This window comes from Channa argus, chromosome 9, assembly GCF_033026475.1.
Source record: "Channa argus isolate prfri chromosome 9, Channa argus male v1.0, whole genome shotgun sequence".
NCBI lineage: Eukaryota > Metazoa > Chordata > Actinopteri > Anabantiformes > Channidae > Channa > Channa argus.
The window spans coordinates 24,756,318-24,773,522 of NC_090205.1; the positions used below are offsets into that span (position 1 = coordinate 24,756,318).

Genomic DNA, 17,205 nt, shown 5'->3' on the forward strand with positions numbered 1-17,205 from the left:
CCCTTCTTTGAGTCTCTGCCCCAGTCTGGCCACCCCATGAAGCCTTTTCTGGATAACTGCCTGTCACTGAATGCTTATGTTTCGGTTGAATTCTCTTTTCCTTTGTTCAGATTCGATCCATTCTATAGAAGACACGCAATTTCTTTTGTTGCATTGGTACAGGCTGCATAACTTATAGTAAAAAGAACAAAGTGTCATTGTTTTGTATTAATACTAATATTATAATAATTTAAGAGTATGTGTAGGCAGGTGACATACAGTTAGGCTATACAACTGTTTTTTGTAGCCTATATAAAATTAAGTCGCGGTTGCACCTTTAAGACTTCATATCCCAGAAATCTTTGCGCCACATAAGCAAAGTCACTTGACGATGAAGAGGGCAGGGTGTGAGAATGTTTACAACCATTGGCTGTCAATACTTTTATGGTAAAAACTGTGACTTTATTGATATTTTTTCCCAGCTTATGAACATAGAAAGGGAATAATGGCGCAGACTAAATGAAATCTCGTTGTATTCAGGTAAGTGCACTGATGTTACTTTTTTTTAAGCGGTTAATCACTTATCGTTAAACAACTACGGTTAGCTCGTCAGCGTTAGTTGTTGATAAACACGTAAACGCACCATAGTGTTGTTACTTGCTAGGAAACCAGTTAACCAGGGGAACCTTAACCAGTCGTCAGTGGTCTAACGTCAGCGTTATAAGAAGAGGAACAACCTCCCATCCCATTACTTTGGTGACCACCTCCAGCCTAGAGTTTAATAGCTAACGTTACTAGAACTAGCTTGCAATGGGTTTTTTTTTTGTTTTTTTTTTTTGCTAGCAGTCCTGGGTTAAGGGAGCAACTCGTCCGACCGCAGCACAAGAACCTTGACGGGAATCACACATGACGGCTGAACGCTTCCAGAATGGAAAATGTCCTACAGCAAACTCCGGAGCATGCAACGCTCCAGTCGCCCACAGCTGACATTTAGCTAACTAGGTGGCTAGTAGCCTTCTTCTCCTTCTCCACTCACTTTTATCAGTGGGATCAAGTCGAGATGAATGTGATTACGGGGCTTTGCAGGCACGTACGATCTCTACTAAACTAGTAGCGTCCCGCTGTTCTGCGCTCGGACAAGACTTAGAGCTTGTTGCTAAAACACTTGACACCGCAACTGAGTTGTGCTTTATTTTTTTATGGCAGGTTTTTATTAACTGTGAAGTCCCGCGGTTGTTCTTAACATTCGTGTTTGATTGTAAATCCTGTGGTTTACAGGCGTGTACTTCGAAGTTTTTAAGTCATTCTTTGCATTTGCATCTGTTGTCTGATGCCTTTTACTTACTTCCCATCTCCCTAACGTGAAGGCAACGCTGACTCCTGGCAGGTTTGGGTGTGACAGTGGCTTTTGTGTCCACTGTAACCTGACCCCACCTGCTGGGTTGGAGACACATTCCATATGTATGCATGATTCTTTTGCACATTGACCCAGGCATGAGACATAGATCCATTGTTGTACTCCACCGCTTGTCACCTTCAAAGTAACTGATTTAAATAATCAATTGGTGCAGTGGTGAGGTGGTTTGTGTTTTGCAGTGATTTCACTATGTAAGTGGTCATCCGTGCCCTCTCTCCTGCCAGTGTCCCAATGGAGTGGGTGTTCATCATGAACCGGATGAGCTCTCAGGGTAGCTCTGCAGCCCAGCGCAAGCGGATGGCCCTGGGGGTGGTAATACTTCTGCTGGTGGATGTCATCTGGGTAGCCTCCTCGGAGTTAACCTCAGTAAGAATAATGTCGGTTTTCCACACCTTCTCTTGTTTGCAGGGTTGCAGCGCAAAATGACATAACAGGAACGCGATGAGTGTATTAAGATGTGTTTGATATAACTTTATAACAGTACACTGTATAACTTTGTCTTTCTCTCTCTCTCAAAACGAGTGGTCGATGAGGTACTGAAATCTTTTTACTTTATGCTGCAACTCCATGAAATGTGAATGTCCAGAATGTAAAATTCAAATTATGACTCATGAGAGCTTTTGTCATAGGTCTATACACCCATTAAAATGGTAGGTTTGAAAAAGAGGAAGAAACTTGTATAAAAACTTGTTTCAATGTTGTTGCATAAATGTGCACACCCTTAAACTAATACTTAGTTGCAGCACCTTTTTGATTTTATGACAGCATTTGATCTTTTGGGTATAGGAGTCTGTCACCATGGGACATCTTGTCTTGGGAATCTTTGCCCACTCTTTCTTGCAAAAGCGCTCCAAATCTGTCAGACTACTCTTCAGGTCCCCAAAGACTTTCAATTGGATTCAGGTCCTGGCTCTGGCTGGGCCATTCCAGACTTTGATCCTCCACTGGTGAAGCCAATCTTGTGTTGATTTGATGGTAAGCTTTAGGTCATTGTCATGATAAAAAGGTAAAGACCTTTGTTCTGCCACCCTACCCCACAGCCCAGACATATTAGGGAGATTGTTGTCATGACCAGTACCTGCCAGAAATTCTTCAGCTCCTTCAATGTTGCCGTAGGCCTCTTGGCAGCCTCCTGCATCAGTTATCGTTTTGTTTTGTTTTTTATCAGTTTTTAGTAAAGTCACTGTTGTACCATATTTTTCCCAGTTGATAAATATCTTTACTGTGTTCCATGTCTGGACCCTACTCCTGACCGAAACCTTCCAACGAGATGTGCTTGAGGCTTTGTAAGCTCATTGGGGACCATTGCTTTTGCTGTAAGAGGCAACTGAGTGAATATGAGAAAACCCCTACTAGAACAGCCCAACTTTCTGTGGGCTTAACCAGAGTCACTTTGATTGATGGCAGGTGTGTACAAACTAATATTTGAATGCGATTGGTTCATTCTGAACACAGCTGCTGCGTCCCCACTTGTACATTTATGCAACCACTTTACTTAAGTTTTTCATTTTTCCTCATTAAACAGTTTCAGTTTGTTTTTCAAATTCAGTTGCACAGATTAAAGGTCACATTAAAGCTGGAAAAAAAAAATGCTGTGCATCAAAGTGGTGCATCTTGGTTGGATTTTATTTACATCTTTGTTTTTAATCTTAAAAACCTACAATTTTAACAGGGGTGTGTAGACTTTTCATATCTGCTATATACAAAAAATATACACTAAAATGTATGTGAATTCAGTTGAGGTACCAGGAAAAAACCGTATCGAACACACACACACACACACACACACACACACAGTAATAAAATGAAATAAACCAATTATTGTAGCTCTGCCAATTACAATTAGCTAGGTTAGTACATTTGGCTATTAATACTTAACTCTTAACAGGTGTTAGCCATCTGTTAGGTGCATGATAGGTAGAAGCAAAGAGCTCTTCAAAAACTTGAGCAACAACACATACTAACGGATTTCTCAGCTCCTAAATGTTCGCACCACTAGGACTATTATCTGCCAGTGGAAGAAGGATCACTACACTATCACTCGACCCTGCACCCTGCAAAAAAAGTCATCTACGCAAAGACATTTCTTACTGTGTGTTCAATACTTTTTTGCTGTGTCCAATGTAATGCAGATAACATTTATTTAACTGATTGGAATGTTATAATATCTTTAGCTGTGTTGCCTTATTGAGTTAATGCCAACGTCAGATGTTAATTTGTTGCGAATCGCTGCGCTGGAAAAATATTTAATGAAAAAAAAAAACAGTCGACATGTTGAATACTTATTTCCTCCACTGTACATATAGTGTTATAGATGCTCTGATTACTCTGCAGTGGAGGACAAAAGGAGGACACCAGAAAAATTAAAGCCTCCCACAGTCAAAATGCTCTGCAGAAAAATTAAAGCAGCAACTAGACACAAAAGAAACAGCAACTACATCCGTTAGATAAATGCACAGGTGTAAAAAAATGCAAAGATTCCTTTCGACATTTGGTCGAGTAAAAAATATGAACTGTCACATTAGATCAGGTATAATTTGTTTCTGACAGCACAGACCTGTGAAACCAGATGATGCTTTTACGGTATGAAAGTGTAGACATTGAGGAACACACACACTAGTCAACCCATAAAACCTAATACTTCTTCTAATAGCTTCCTCCTGTTGATTTCTTCCCCACAGTATATTTTCAAGCAACAGGAATACAACAAACCCTTTTTCAGCACATTCACTAAAACCTCCATGTTTGTGCTGTACTTGCTGGGTTTCCTGCTGTGGCGGCCCTGGAGGCAGCAGTGCACCGGCACTCTGAAACGCCGGCACTCTGCATTTGTAAGCATTCAGGCCACACTCTCGACACACGAGGGCAGTGTGCTCCATTTTCTTTTTGTTCTCCCTCCAAACATTTATGACATTGCATTGTGCATTTCACAACCTCAGTGATACAAATTTAGGGAACATTCAGTAACTGCAGTAGAGAGACAGAATTCTTTGTTTTGTTTTTGTTTTTTTGGTCTGTTAATGCATTGAATTGCATCTCTGCAGTTTGCTGATGCTGAGGCTTACTTTGCACCTTGCAACACTGACACCACTGTGAACAACTGTTTGGTATGTAGTTTTATTGTGGAGTAAATCATGACTTCACCTTCACCTTTACCATTTTCTTGTTAACTCTTTAACAGCTAAAAATGTTTGACTTTCTTTTTCACATTGATGCAGAGTGAACCACTGTACGTGCCAGTAAAGTTTCAGGACTTACCTGCTGAACCTTCTAATCGTTTAATAGGAGACTGTGAATCTTGTGAGTACAGTTAATGTTTTCTGTTTCTCATGAGCATCACTGACATGATTAAAAACTTCAGTTTAGTCTCATATTTTTGTTTTTCCTTCCTTTTAAGTTATGCCCTTAAGGAAAAGCTATAAATTGGCTCCGTTCTTAGACCTGGCTGAGCTTAGGGTTGCTGGTGTGTCAAGAGTTCATATATTAGGCACCTGCATAAGAGTGATTCTTTTTTTTTTGTATTATACAATAAAATGATGCTGTCAAAACTACATGATCTAAAATAAAAACTGCTTTTTCCTGCTTCCATTGGTTCACGATTCTATCCATTCCTACCTCCCTGCAGCTTCCAAAAATCACCGGGTGCGTTTTAGTAATATCATGGAGGTGCGCCAGCTGCCTTCTACTCAAGCCCTGGAGGCCAAGCTGTCCCGCATGTCCTACCCCGCTGCTAAGGACCATGAAGCCTTGTTGCGCACAGTGGGGAAGTTAACCATCACTGATGTGGCCAAAATCAGCTTCTTCTTCTGCTTTGTGGTGAGTAGATATTACCTGGGATGCCAACTTGTCTTCAAGGCATGTTAAATATTTTAGAGCTATTTTTGTTTGTACATTGGTTGTTTTTAACTCTTTGTGGCTTAGAAGAAAAGGATTTGAATTATTTGGGCTTCTGTGACATCAACACAGGCTCAAACGTATACATACAACACACTGACCATTTGGTTGATTGTTTCACCATTAGCAGCCATCTATAAGCTTCTGGTAAAACTTGGGTTTGAATGTTTGACCTTGACATTATGGAAGAATTGGTGGATCTCAGCTACATTTGTTGGTTTTGTGGAACAGATGTGATTTAAGCATGGCCCATATATTTGTAAAGGGTTGGGTTGGGGACGTTAGGAAGTCCATTCCAAAAGCTTTATGTTAGCCTGCTTTATCAGTCCATCAACCTGCTTTCATGGTTGGAGGTTATGCTGAAACATGTTGAGATTGGCCTCTTCCTCCTCCTCCTCCTCCTGCATTATTACATACACTACACTCACAGCAAAACAGCCTCAGTTCTTGGGCTTGAATGTCTCATCTCCTCCAAACTTAGTGCTAGTCATTGTGTCTTAACAACTCAGTCTTTGTCTTATCTGACCATAAAACTGTCCTCTAGAAGTTTTTTTTTTGTCTAAGTAGTCAGCAACAGACCTTAGTCAAACTGAAAGTGTTGGATTTAGTGTTGGACAGCAGCATTTCAGTTCATGAAGATGTAAAAAATCTATGCCTGTAAACATTGTCTGCCAGAGTCTGGCAGTAACCAGTTCATGACAACCATATGACATGATGCTTCCTGGGTTGTACCTGACTATCTGAACCAGTGTTGTCTTAGTGGAGTGAGAAAGTTTGTCTTCTCCCAGAGCTTGGACAGCCTCCCACCTCCCAATAACTTTGTGTACTCTTTGAACTAATGATCTTGGAATCTGCATTTGTTTAGAAATGGCTCTGAGACACATTTCTGTGTAAATCTACCATCCTCTTTCTTAGATCTGCAATCAGCTCCTTGAACATTCCCATTGCACTGTGAAAACAAAAATCAAAACATTCAGCATGACTGAATTGTAATATAGTTGGTATGCTGTACATGTATTTATGACCCTGTTTGTATAAATTTGAGCCTGTGTCGACGCCAGAAAACACCAAATAAAATAAAACCTGTGCACCAAATTCTTGGGGTTTCGCTAATGAAAGACTGATGTTGTATATTCAATCTCCATCATGAAAAACCAGTTCAAAGAAGTCACTTTAAACCCAGCATTGTTAAGACAGTCATGTACCTAATGAATTTATGTTCTGTTTATATGATAATGATAGTGGAGAGATGAGATAAAACCAGAAAGGAAAAAAAATGTTGCTTAGACATTGATCAGTGATTTATGTTTAGTTTATTTCTGCATTATTTGGAATTAAATATACCAAAATGTAAAAGTGAAATAGTTTTGTAGGCATGAATAGTACCAAAAATGTATTACCAAAATGCCCGTTAAAAGCAGATTTCTATTAAAGTACTTATACTGTAAACAAGCTGAAATGTATTAATTTTAAATACAATTTGAAATTTGACTTGAACCACAACTTTGGACAGTGTTTCGATTCAGGCTTAATGAGCTACATTAATCAGTATTTCCACATGTCTGCTATATTATAGGGTAATATTTTGTCCAGTCCCTACACAAAATGTCATATTACTGGTTTTTGTTTGTCTCCCAGTGGTTCCTGGCAAATCTGTCCTATCAGGAAGCCCTGTCTGACACGCAAGTTGCTATTGTCAACATCCTGTCCTCCACCTCAGGTGACATATTGACCTTTAAAAAAAAATTCAAATGTAAAGACAAGTCTTTGTTTGGCAGTGTTAGGCATCATATTAAGCTGTCTGCATCCATGGTGTTGAGATTCAGATTTCTGTCACTTCTTCCACTTCAGGCCTGTTTACACTCATCTTAGCTGCCATATTTCCCAGCAACAGCAGTGACCGGTTCACCTTGTCCAAACTGTTAGCTGTGGCTCTCAGGTAAGGACTAAATGAATGTGTTGAGAGAAAAAAACATGCTGGAAGGTTTCAGGGCAGTAGATTTGCATAAGTGAATATGCTGTTTCGTATAGTTTCTTCCTCAGTTTCTGCTTTGCATTTAGATTTCACTTTGTAGTTCGAGTAACATGTTTGTCTTTGAAATTCAGTTTTCATTATATCCAATAGTGCTTGTATCAGACAAGGGCTTACGTTGGACTGGTGATATTTTCTCATTTTAGTATTATTAGCATGAAGGCCTCCCAGTTTGTTGTTCCTGGATTTTCCCCTTTGAATAAAGTGGCTCATATCTGGATCTTTCACATCCAGTATGCTTCTTGTTGAGCTGCATATTTCTACACATCATACTGATCAATCTGACACATAGTGTAATTTGGTTAGTAATTTTTCTCAATGTGGCCAATGATTAGCAAATCAGTGTAAATACACAACATCTATTCTGATTAGTATGTGTTGTTTTATGATTGAATAAAATAAACCGAAAGAAAAGCTTGGACGCATGTTGGAATGTTTCATATGATTAAAACATTTATATGTTTTATGAATTGCAACGTCGTGCGGAATTCAGTAGGAACAGTATTAAAGTTTACATGTCAGTTAATGTAGTGTCTCTCTTGTTCAGCATGGGTGGTGTGGCCCTCGTGAGTTTCTCCAGCATGGACTCCCCTGATGGGAAAGGTGTCATAGGTAACTATAGACATGAGTCATGTCTGTTTCACATCACTGTTGTGCAATTAATATTGAAATGATGTCTCCAAATGCAGTGATGTTAATAATGTCAATTTCACAAAGGTTCTTTGTGGTCACTGGCTGGAGCGATACTGTATGCTGTCTACATTGTAATGATCAAGAGACGAGTGGACCGGGAGGACAAGCTCGATATTCCCATGTTTTTTGGTAAACAAATGCCTTGTATTCATTCGTTAAGAATGGCAGACTTTCTAAAGTGTGTACTTGTTGTAGTTATTTCAGTTGTGAACTATATTCTTACTAGTGTCTGCACCTGTTCCATACACACAGACATTTTTTCAAGACAAAATGAAGACTGAAACATGTTTTAATCCATTAGTTGTAGTTTGTATGTTTGCCAGATGTTGGCTCTAGCTGTTTAAGAAGGGTCTGCTATGTGCATCTCAGGGTTTGTGGGTCTTTTCAACCTGCTGCTGCTGTGGCCGGGCTTTCTCCTGCTTCACTACACGGGTTTTGAGGCCTTTGAACTTCCCAGCCAGCTGGTGTGGACTTACATCCTCATTAACGGCCTCATTGGAACTGTTCTGTCCGAGTTCCTCTGGCTTTGGTTAGTACATGACCCATAATTTATTGCGGCAACATAACTTACATTTTGCATGAAACATTTTAATATGGTTTGTCGAGCTTCCAAAGAGATACTCACACTATGATGAGTTCAATCAGATGAATCAGAACAGTTTATTGGATTGGTAAAGCTGGTTTCTGTCCACAGGGGCTGTTTCCTCACATCATCTCTTATTGGGACTCTGGCGTTGAGCCTCACCATTCCACTTTCTATTTTGGCAGATATTTGCATGCAGAAGGTAGGTTTTCCACTGTGTGGTCTTAAGTAGAATCAGAGTCTGGAGTACTTGTTCAATTTTGCTTGTTTTGCATTGGCATCTTGTAAATTTAGGCATAATTTGTTTGTTTGTTTGTTTGTTTGTAAGTTTGTTTAAGCCCTCATCTTGTTAAATAGTTAATTTTGAGTTGTAGTTAACTTGTTACTAGAATCTAATTTGCCCAGTGTAACATTCGAGTCAACAAACATAATATTCGTTAGGAATCTGTATATTGTAAGAAATGTCTCTCTTATGTCAATCATATTTTCTTTATATTCATCCTTGCACCGAATACAGTCATTTAATTATCTTGAGCAAAGTCAATGCAAATTAGTCTTTAAATGTATTTTTTGGCAACATTTTTATTGTCATTGTTTTGAATGAGCATAGCGTTTTAACCTGGTCAAGGTAACCTGCTCATGTTGAGCTCACCAGAATTCAGTTTACCGTCATTAACAATGAGTTAATTTAGGGATTTCTTTGGGGTTGTGCTTGGCATTGAAACAAATGTATGTTTTTAAAGGTTGTTACCCGTCTACTGTTTTTGTCTTATTGCTTTCTCCCCACAATTGCCAAGCCAACAAATAGACGCCTCCCCCATTATGTACAGTATATGTTGACCCTGCTCCCCTCTTAAATGATACACACTGTTTCATCTAAATCATGCAAAAAAAAAGCTATTTGGGGAGATGGCTGTGCTCATATTATATTCCATAATGTGCAATCATATGTTTAACTTAAACCTTTCTCAGATATTGTTAGTGTAGACCACAAAACCCTTGTGGCATACCTGAATAATGGGTTGGTATCAGGGAAACTACAATGTGGTGTTCCCCAAGGCTCCATCCCGGGAACTCTGTTGTTTTCATGTCCACATGTCTACATGAAGCATCTGCTGTAAGAGTATATAAAGGGTCTAATAAGACCCTTCTATTTACTGAAGCCTAGTTGTGACACTAGTTTTAACTTGTTATTTTTCTTTTAATGTGTGTGTTCAGGTTAGTTTCTCGTGGCTGTTTTTTCTCGGGGCCGTCCCTGTCTTCCTCTCCTTCTTTATTGCCACACTCTTATGCCACTACAATAATTGGGACCCCGTCCTGGTGGGGCTGAGAAGAGTATACGCCTTCATTTGCAGGAAACATCGCATTCAGAGGTAAGACCTTTGAAACTTTCCAGACATACAGAACATACAGAAATTCAAGTACTGCCACAAAGCATCAGTTACTATATCTAAATTAGCTGCAAACTTATAATAAACATGCTTTTAAAATACCTCATAATAGCATTAGAAGTGTGGCTACTGAATAACTGGCTGCTTGATCAATTGTTTAAGCCATGACAAAGACTTAGATAGTGTATGTTTGCGGTGGTTGTGCTTTCACAGTGACACCCCACTTAAGCTCAGGTACTCCAGTTTTATTTAATTAATTTCAAAATTGATTTTAATGATTCATTAAAACATGTACAACTGTCCTTGGTGCAATAGCACAGTTTTAGCAGGGATAAAGGATTTTTGTGAGAATGTGGTGATCTTAAATTGAGAATAAAGGGGAGAGATTTGATAACTCTTAATACACCATCGGGAGGCTTATTCAGTCCTTGATTGCAGTTTTATTACAGTGGACATGTCTCCCAGATGACAGTTCCAATGTATGATTTGGAAGCAAATCTATCTTATGGGTCTGATTACATAACTATATCCACACAACAATCATTATACACTCATTATATCTTTCTTTTTCCAGGTAGGTTGTTAGTCACTACGTCATAATTTGTGTACAGTCATTTTCCAAAAGGACTGTGTCTTTGGTATCATGTGATTAGTATGATGTGATGTAACTGCAAAAAGAGAAACACATATATACAATTATATACAATTACATATATACAATTGTGTATATATACAATATACAATTGTTCATGAGGAGAACATTCAAACTCTACACAGAAAGGCTGTAGCCTGCAGGTAGATTCGAACTGGATGCAGTGGTGCTAACTACTCCACCACTGCGCACTTAATCTGAACCATGATGACACAAAGAAAGCACAGGTCTTGACAAGGGTATAAAACCATTTCTATAACTTTGAGTATTTCCATTGATTTCCAGCATATCTGCCTCAATAATTGTGTAATGAAAGAAGTCTGAAACCATTAAGGCTTTTCCTGGAGTTCACTGTTTGGGAAAACTGAGTAAGGGGGCAAGAAGGACCCCGATCAGGGAGGTGACCAAAAAGCCATTGTACTTTAACAGAGCTCCTAAGGTCCCCTGCAGAGGTGGAATAATGTACTGAAAGGAAAACCTTCTCGTGACCACTCCATTAATCAAATCTCCATGGAAGAGCTGTTACACACTGCAGCATCATGCAGTGAGGGTTCTTCTCAGTAGCTAGTACAGGGAGTTTGGTTTAAGTGGAGAGAAGGGTAAATGCAAATACCGGCAGAGGCAGAGCAAAGAAAAGCTGCTCCACACTGCACACAACCTGAGATTGGAGTGATGCATCACCTTTCAGCAGCACAAAAATCCAAAGCAAATAGCTAAGACAACACTGGTTTGGCTTCAGGGCGAGTTGTCTGTGAGAGGCCCTTGAGTGGTTTAGAGTCAAATGCCTCAGAACATCAGACTTGAAGAAATTCACATTCATTGTGAAGGAGCTTGAGAGGATCGGCCATTTAGAATGGGATAAACTGCCAAATCCAGCTGTACAAAACATTTGCTGTTCTGAGTTTATGAGTGGTGATGGATTCACAGAAATGCTAGTTTTACTAATATTAAACTAATCCCCAAAGTATTATTAAACTGGAAGGCAATGAATATTTCCTGAAGTGACTTTCTAGTCTAATATTTTAAAAAGTCTGAGCCCTTAAAAGGTCCAAATGGAATGTGAGTACCATTGTATGTGGTCCATGACCTATTAAAAATGAATTGATCTTAACTCTGACACACACTTAAAGTGTTCTACTCTGACATTCTCACAATGATAATAGAGTCCATTTGTAGCTCACAGCCTGGCTATGTTATGTCTGTAATCAGATGTACATGCTTGACTGACTAACCTCGCTGCTGCAGTTATACTCTTTATTCTTCTGTGAATGCTTGTTCCCATTTTTGTGAGGGATGATTATAATAATGGGGGTTGTCAGGATGATGACAGTGATGATGACTGACACCATCTTCCCTCCAACTACAGACTAACAGAAGACAGCGAGCTGTGCGAAAGCCTTATTCCTCTACACACCGTCTCCCCCATCGACGAAAGCTTCTGTTCGTGATCCAACCGTCACACCAAATGTAAATGATCACTCACTGCACCTTGTTGACTTGTATGTTTGTTTATGAGCGTGTGTGTGTGAGAATATGAAGACACAGAAATCAACTGGGGTCATTTTTTTAGAATAACCATGGAAATGTTATTAATGTTATTAATAACATTATTATTCTTATTGTTTGTATACATCTATATCATAGGCAGCATCAAATCCCAGCCTACCAACTTTATATCCCGCTCTAATTTAGTTGTTTGTCTTGAGCATCTGTCAGACATTTGTCTAACGCCCTCAGTGTTTTGACGTACTGTTGAGTAAGACCGACAAGACGAGCAGAACAGGATAATCCTCACGTAAATATTTTTGATCGGAGATGGGTCACCCACTCCAAACAAGATGCACCTCGGTGAAGTCTCTTCACTGTTTATAGGTTTGGTTAGGCTTTTTTTTTTATCTGCCTCCCAAACTCACAAAGTAATTGCCAGTGGGGCTGAGAGAGATTTAGAACTCAGCATGTGGTTTCTAATGGAGGCGTTAGTGGAGAAACAGTTCAGTTTAGGGCAGACTTAAGCCTGTCTGCTGGGTATGTGATGCCTCGTGGAGGAGCAAATGTATGTGTGTGCACGTCTGTGTGTCCACAATCATAGAAGTTATGCTGAAACCCATTATTTCATTATGCATCCACCTTTTGATTGCTGTTTCACTTTACCAATTAAATTACGCAGACGTGTATTACAAATACCTTTCCTGCAAGAGCCGAATGTGAACTGTCAAACCAGACATATTTTTTGTACTTTTTTAGAGGCTCCTAACACTGGTAATGCTGAAAGCAGAAATTGACAATACTGTAGCTAAGCTTAAAATGCTGCCTTTATGCTTGAAAGCCCCCTCAGTCTACCCCTTTTATTTCCTCTGAAAATTCTAACCCACACCAAGAGGGAAATTTTAGGAGTTCTGCTGATTTGTATTTGCCAGATTTTATCTATTCAATTGGTCAAATATACACTATTTTATTTCCAAACACGGAGGTTCAAATGGTGACTCAATAGTAATATTATATTATATTATATTTCTTTATCTCCCAAGGTGGTGAACGTGGATCTCGCCAAGCTTCAAAATCTGGAAGCTTTCAGAGACATTGAACTACCACAGTGCCTTCCATGAAAACTATTTATTCTCTACAGTGTTGAGATGACCCGTCCTTCTTTTTCCATAAAGGAAGACACTTTTTTTTTTTTTTTCACATTTCATTCATCACAGGTTCAAATTCTGTTTTATTCTGTCTTTTTTAAAATGTTTTCCCTGCTAAACCTTATGGTACTCAAGGTGCTGGACATTATCAGTGATCAGCGTAGTGTCATGAGACCAAATGAAATGGTACATGTTGAACTTGATCATAACACTTCACAGAGGTGGAGTAGCTGTGCGGGTGCCTTTGGACATCTCAAACAGTTGCCATCGTTATTTTAGGAAGGACAGCATTCTGTAACGGACATTGTTAAGTTTGTCCACAGGCTTTTTAAAGCCTTGCTGCTTGTTTGGGAGCGTATGTGTGGGACAGACAGTGCATTTTTATACAGCCATTACCATACTCAGTCTTACCCGATGGTGTTGGTATCAACGAGAAAGTACATTAGCGAAGCAACATTTTGAATCCTATACTGTGCTGCAGCATTGGTCACTAATTTCAACACAGTGGATCAGTAGAAATTAATGTTATCTTCATTTTCACTGTCACTTGAATCACAGGGCGCTTGACTTACTGTATCTGGGATTCTCTCTGTTCAAACAACTACTGTGATGTGGATCATATGATTAGTTGGTGTGTATGTGGCAGCATTCTTTTACAGTAATCCAGTAGAAATGAAGTGCAGAGATGAGTTAATGTTACTCAACCTTAGGAGCTTAGGCAATGACACAATTGTTTAGACTACATGTTGCAAGGGATTTTCCAGTTCCTTCAGGCCCCTAGTTGATACTAACACTCTCTCAGTTTGAGCCAACGTGAAACAACTTTTTTCTCAATTTATCTATAGTCTCTGTTTTATTTAGAGAAAAAATTGTTAGTCTGATGCTGGAAAAAGAAAAATGAAATCACACTACAGCTGAAAGCAAGAAAGCATCGCATCTGACAACTTATTTTCTGTTGGTTCAATCTCACTGTGATATCGGACAATGTACTTTTGTTCAAATAAGTACAGAAAATAAGCATTCTGATATAAGCTAACAAACACCTTGCTGCAAGTTGTTTTTTTTCTCTTCTTCAAACGGCTGTAAATACTGTAAACTGTAAAACATTAGCAAACATTAGAGTTTTATCTTTTGTTTGGGAACTTCAGATGACCACCAGAAATGTATGTTCTGAAATTATTATCAGCTTGTATTTGTTTACATACACAAGTTTACATACACTCATCATGAAAGAAGGAAATCATCTAATCATTATGCCAATGATGGGTGTGTGAAAACTTTAGTTTGCAGCTGTATTATTGTAAATGATTACTGCCAGAGGAAGAGCAAAGCAGATGAGAAAGTGTCACGTTATTTGGGTCGTTGTATGTGATCTGCAAAAACCATTTCTTTATTGGCCTTTAGCTGCCTTAATGTGTATCACATGTCCACAATGTACACATTTGACATCTTTTAGGACATTTGAAGGTGAAGCCTCTCTGTTGCTCTACTCACCCTGATGACTGTTTTTCATTGTGCTCACCACAGAAATGACTTGTGGAGCACAGGAAGTAATAACCAACATGTGAGTGTAAATTGTACATAGTGAGCTTTTGCTAATCAGTCTAACCATTTGTAATATCTGAAAGTATGAAAGCTTTTTCTTTCTCTCTTTTTTTTTTTTTTTTTTTTGGAGGATTAATTTACAGTTGGCGTTATGTCCCATGTTGTCTGCATTGACTTTAAAGGAAAAACAACTTCTCATCTTCTATCAATGGTGCTTTTTTTTAATCATGGGTTCATTTTTTTTTCTTTCTCAGGTCTTGTCTTGTTTCTATTATCTAAGCAATTGCTTGGTCATTTATGTCATTAAAGAATATTTTATAATATCTAAAAAGGCCCAGAAAAAGGTTGTTAAAGTACTTCCAGTTTATCAACCTACGCTCTTGAATAACACTATTAATTTGTCTGATTTAATACTTAGACTGCACTATTAAAATATATATTTTTAAATATGTGTTAAATTGCATATTTCTACAGGTCCATATTTCTTTAAGTGATCATTTGAAAGTGTCTTAGTGCATTAGAATTTCTCATTTGTTGTGATTTAGTTGTAAAAACTTGTAAAGATTCATGCAGTGTTGACATGAAATGCATCACATACATGTGAAATAAGGTATTAATGTGGGTATGTTGCAGTGTTGCTTCTGCTAATCTATTGTAACAATTACCATCCAATTTAAACATTCACGGTTATCACAGGGTAAAACCTGATGACTTTATTGACTTGCTGACTTTTAACCAAGTTTTTGCATTAAGATAATTGTTTATTAAATTAAAATTATTTCACATTAGTCTACTTGATTGGTTAATGACCAAACCTGATGACCTTCTTATCAGCTCCAATCCGGATCTTATGCCCAAATTGTCAAAAAGTGACAGTTTGTTTTATTTGATGCCTACAACAATGATGTAGTACTGTATATTATGACAACTTCATGTTAGAAGGAGGTTGAGGTGGCAGGTTTGTTCAACAGTATGTAAGTAATTAATTTATGTTTTTACTGTATTTATTTTAGATTTTAACTTGACCCTAATGTTTGCAGCCTAACCCAGTCTTCTTTGTTCAAAATGTCACAGTGTTTCCCCAGCTGTAACTGAGCCGCCTTCACGTTCAGAAAACAGCGGTACAATCCAATTGTAACGCTACCCGATGGGTACCTGAGACACCACAGGACTCGTTTTACACATGTTGCTCGGTCAGGGTCCTTTAAACAGCTCCAGATCATATTGTATTTAACATGTACAGGTAAAAAATAGACAAAGTGTTTAAAAGCAGGGAGCCCTAACAAGAGTGACTTACCGACAGCTAAGCGGAGAGTTTAAGCTCGATGGCTGCACACGCCTCTTTCTCCAGGTGCCTCATTTATCAGAGGTGCTAATGCAAAAATGACAAGATATTACCGACTGTGTTCAGTAGTAAAGAAGGCCTGCATGGCTTCCTTAGCACGCTGGTGAAATCAGACTTTTCACTGCAGTTAAGAAAACCAAGCTGAATTTCAGTTCGAGATTTGTTAGACAAAGATGCACTTTCCTAATATCTAAAAATATTCTAGAGTCGGCTGAAGATGGATCTTATGTTCCTTTTAGTGTATAGTGATGCAGGATGACTATGAATACCATCTTTTGTGCTGCTGAATGCTTTGTGCCCTGTGCACCGTTAAAGTGGGGCCTATAGAAGAGGCCCAAATGTTGACTTGGACTTACACTAAGCGTTTTTGGTCTAACTAGAGTATATTTTCCCTGAGGCATTTTAAGTCGACTAGTGTGTGTCCCTTTATATTTTCTTCAGTGTCAAGCACAGTCTCAGGCACCGTCCTCTCTTTTCCTCTGTTTTTTAGTGATACAATAAATAGCTCTACTTAGGCCAATATTTGTCTTTATCTCTCCAGTGCACAGCTGGTTTTGTAAATAACCAGGCATTAGTTCACCCTTTTCCATGTTTATGAAACATTTTATGATGCATTTTTTCCCTTAGTGTTTCACAGCTGTGGATGACTTCTAGCTCCACAGAAAAATATTGCCCATGATGTGTTTATCTCAAAGTCACAAACGCAATTTCACGTAATCTCTTACACATGAGCACCTCAATAGTCACGTACAGCCAACGCATTGTCTCATGCTATGTAATTACAAACAAGCATCTGAACACAATAGCACATAATTTTAATCAAATCTGAGATAAATTAAGAGGCTTTAGATGTGTAGTGAACAATCAGCCTTGATTTTACTTTCTTCACTTTTGGACAGATAATCTCTCGCTGACTCTGTGATGTCATGCGGAGCATAAAGTTGACAAAATCCAACAATATTCAATCATAGTGAGAGAGTACTCAAGGCTTTTATCTAATCAGGTTCAACCTGCTGCATGCCGGGTGAAGTTTGGAGAAAG

General features: G+C 38.7%; 1 protein-coding gene across 4 annotated transcripts; it reads left to right on the forward strand.

Moving 5' to 3' along the window:
- Window positions 1–355: 355 nt before the first annotated feature.
- LOC137132611 (solute carrier family 35 member F5-like) lies at window positions 356–15,607 on the forward strand. Of its 4 annotated transcripts, none has more exons than XM_067515379.1 (15): window positions 356–519; window positions 1,621–1,762; window positions 4,078–4,227; window positions 4,441–4,503; window positions 4,615–4,696; window positions 5,022–5,212; window positions 6,929–7,010; window positions 7,142–7,229; window positions 7,870–7,934; window positions 8,040–8,144; window positions 8,385–8,544; window positions 8,710–8,800; window positions 9,817–9,971; window positions 12,008–12,108; window positions 13,170–15,607. In XM_067515379.1, exons 2-14 carry the CDS (start codon window positions 1,628–1,630, stop codon window positions 12,087–12,089), a joined length of 1,449 nt encoding a protein of 482 aa, XP_067371480.1. In that variant the 5' UTR covers window positions 356–519; window positions 1,621–1,627; the 3' UTR covers window positions 12,090–12,108; window positions 13,170–15,607. The 4 variants fall into 4 exon arrangements, with proteins under 4 accessions (XP_067371480.1, XP_067371479.1, XP_067371482.1 ...); XM_067515378.1 differs by having other exon boundaries at window positions 368–426; XM_067515381.1 differs by lacking the exons at window positions 356–519; window positions 1,621–1,762 and adding an exon at window positions 1,778–1,929.
- The last annotated feature ends 1,598 nt before the right edge of the window (window positions 15,608–17,205 follow it).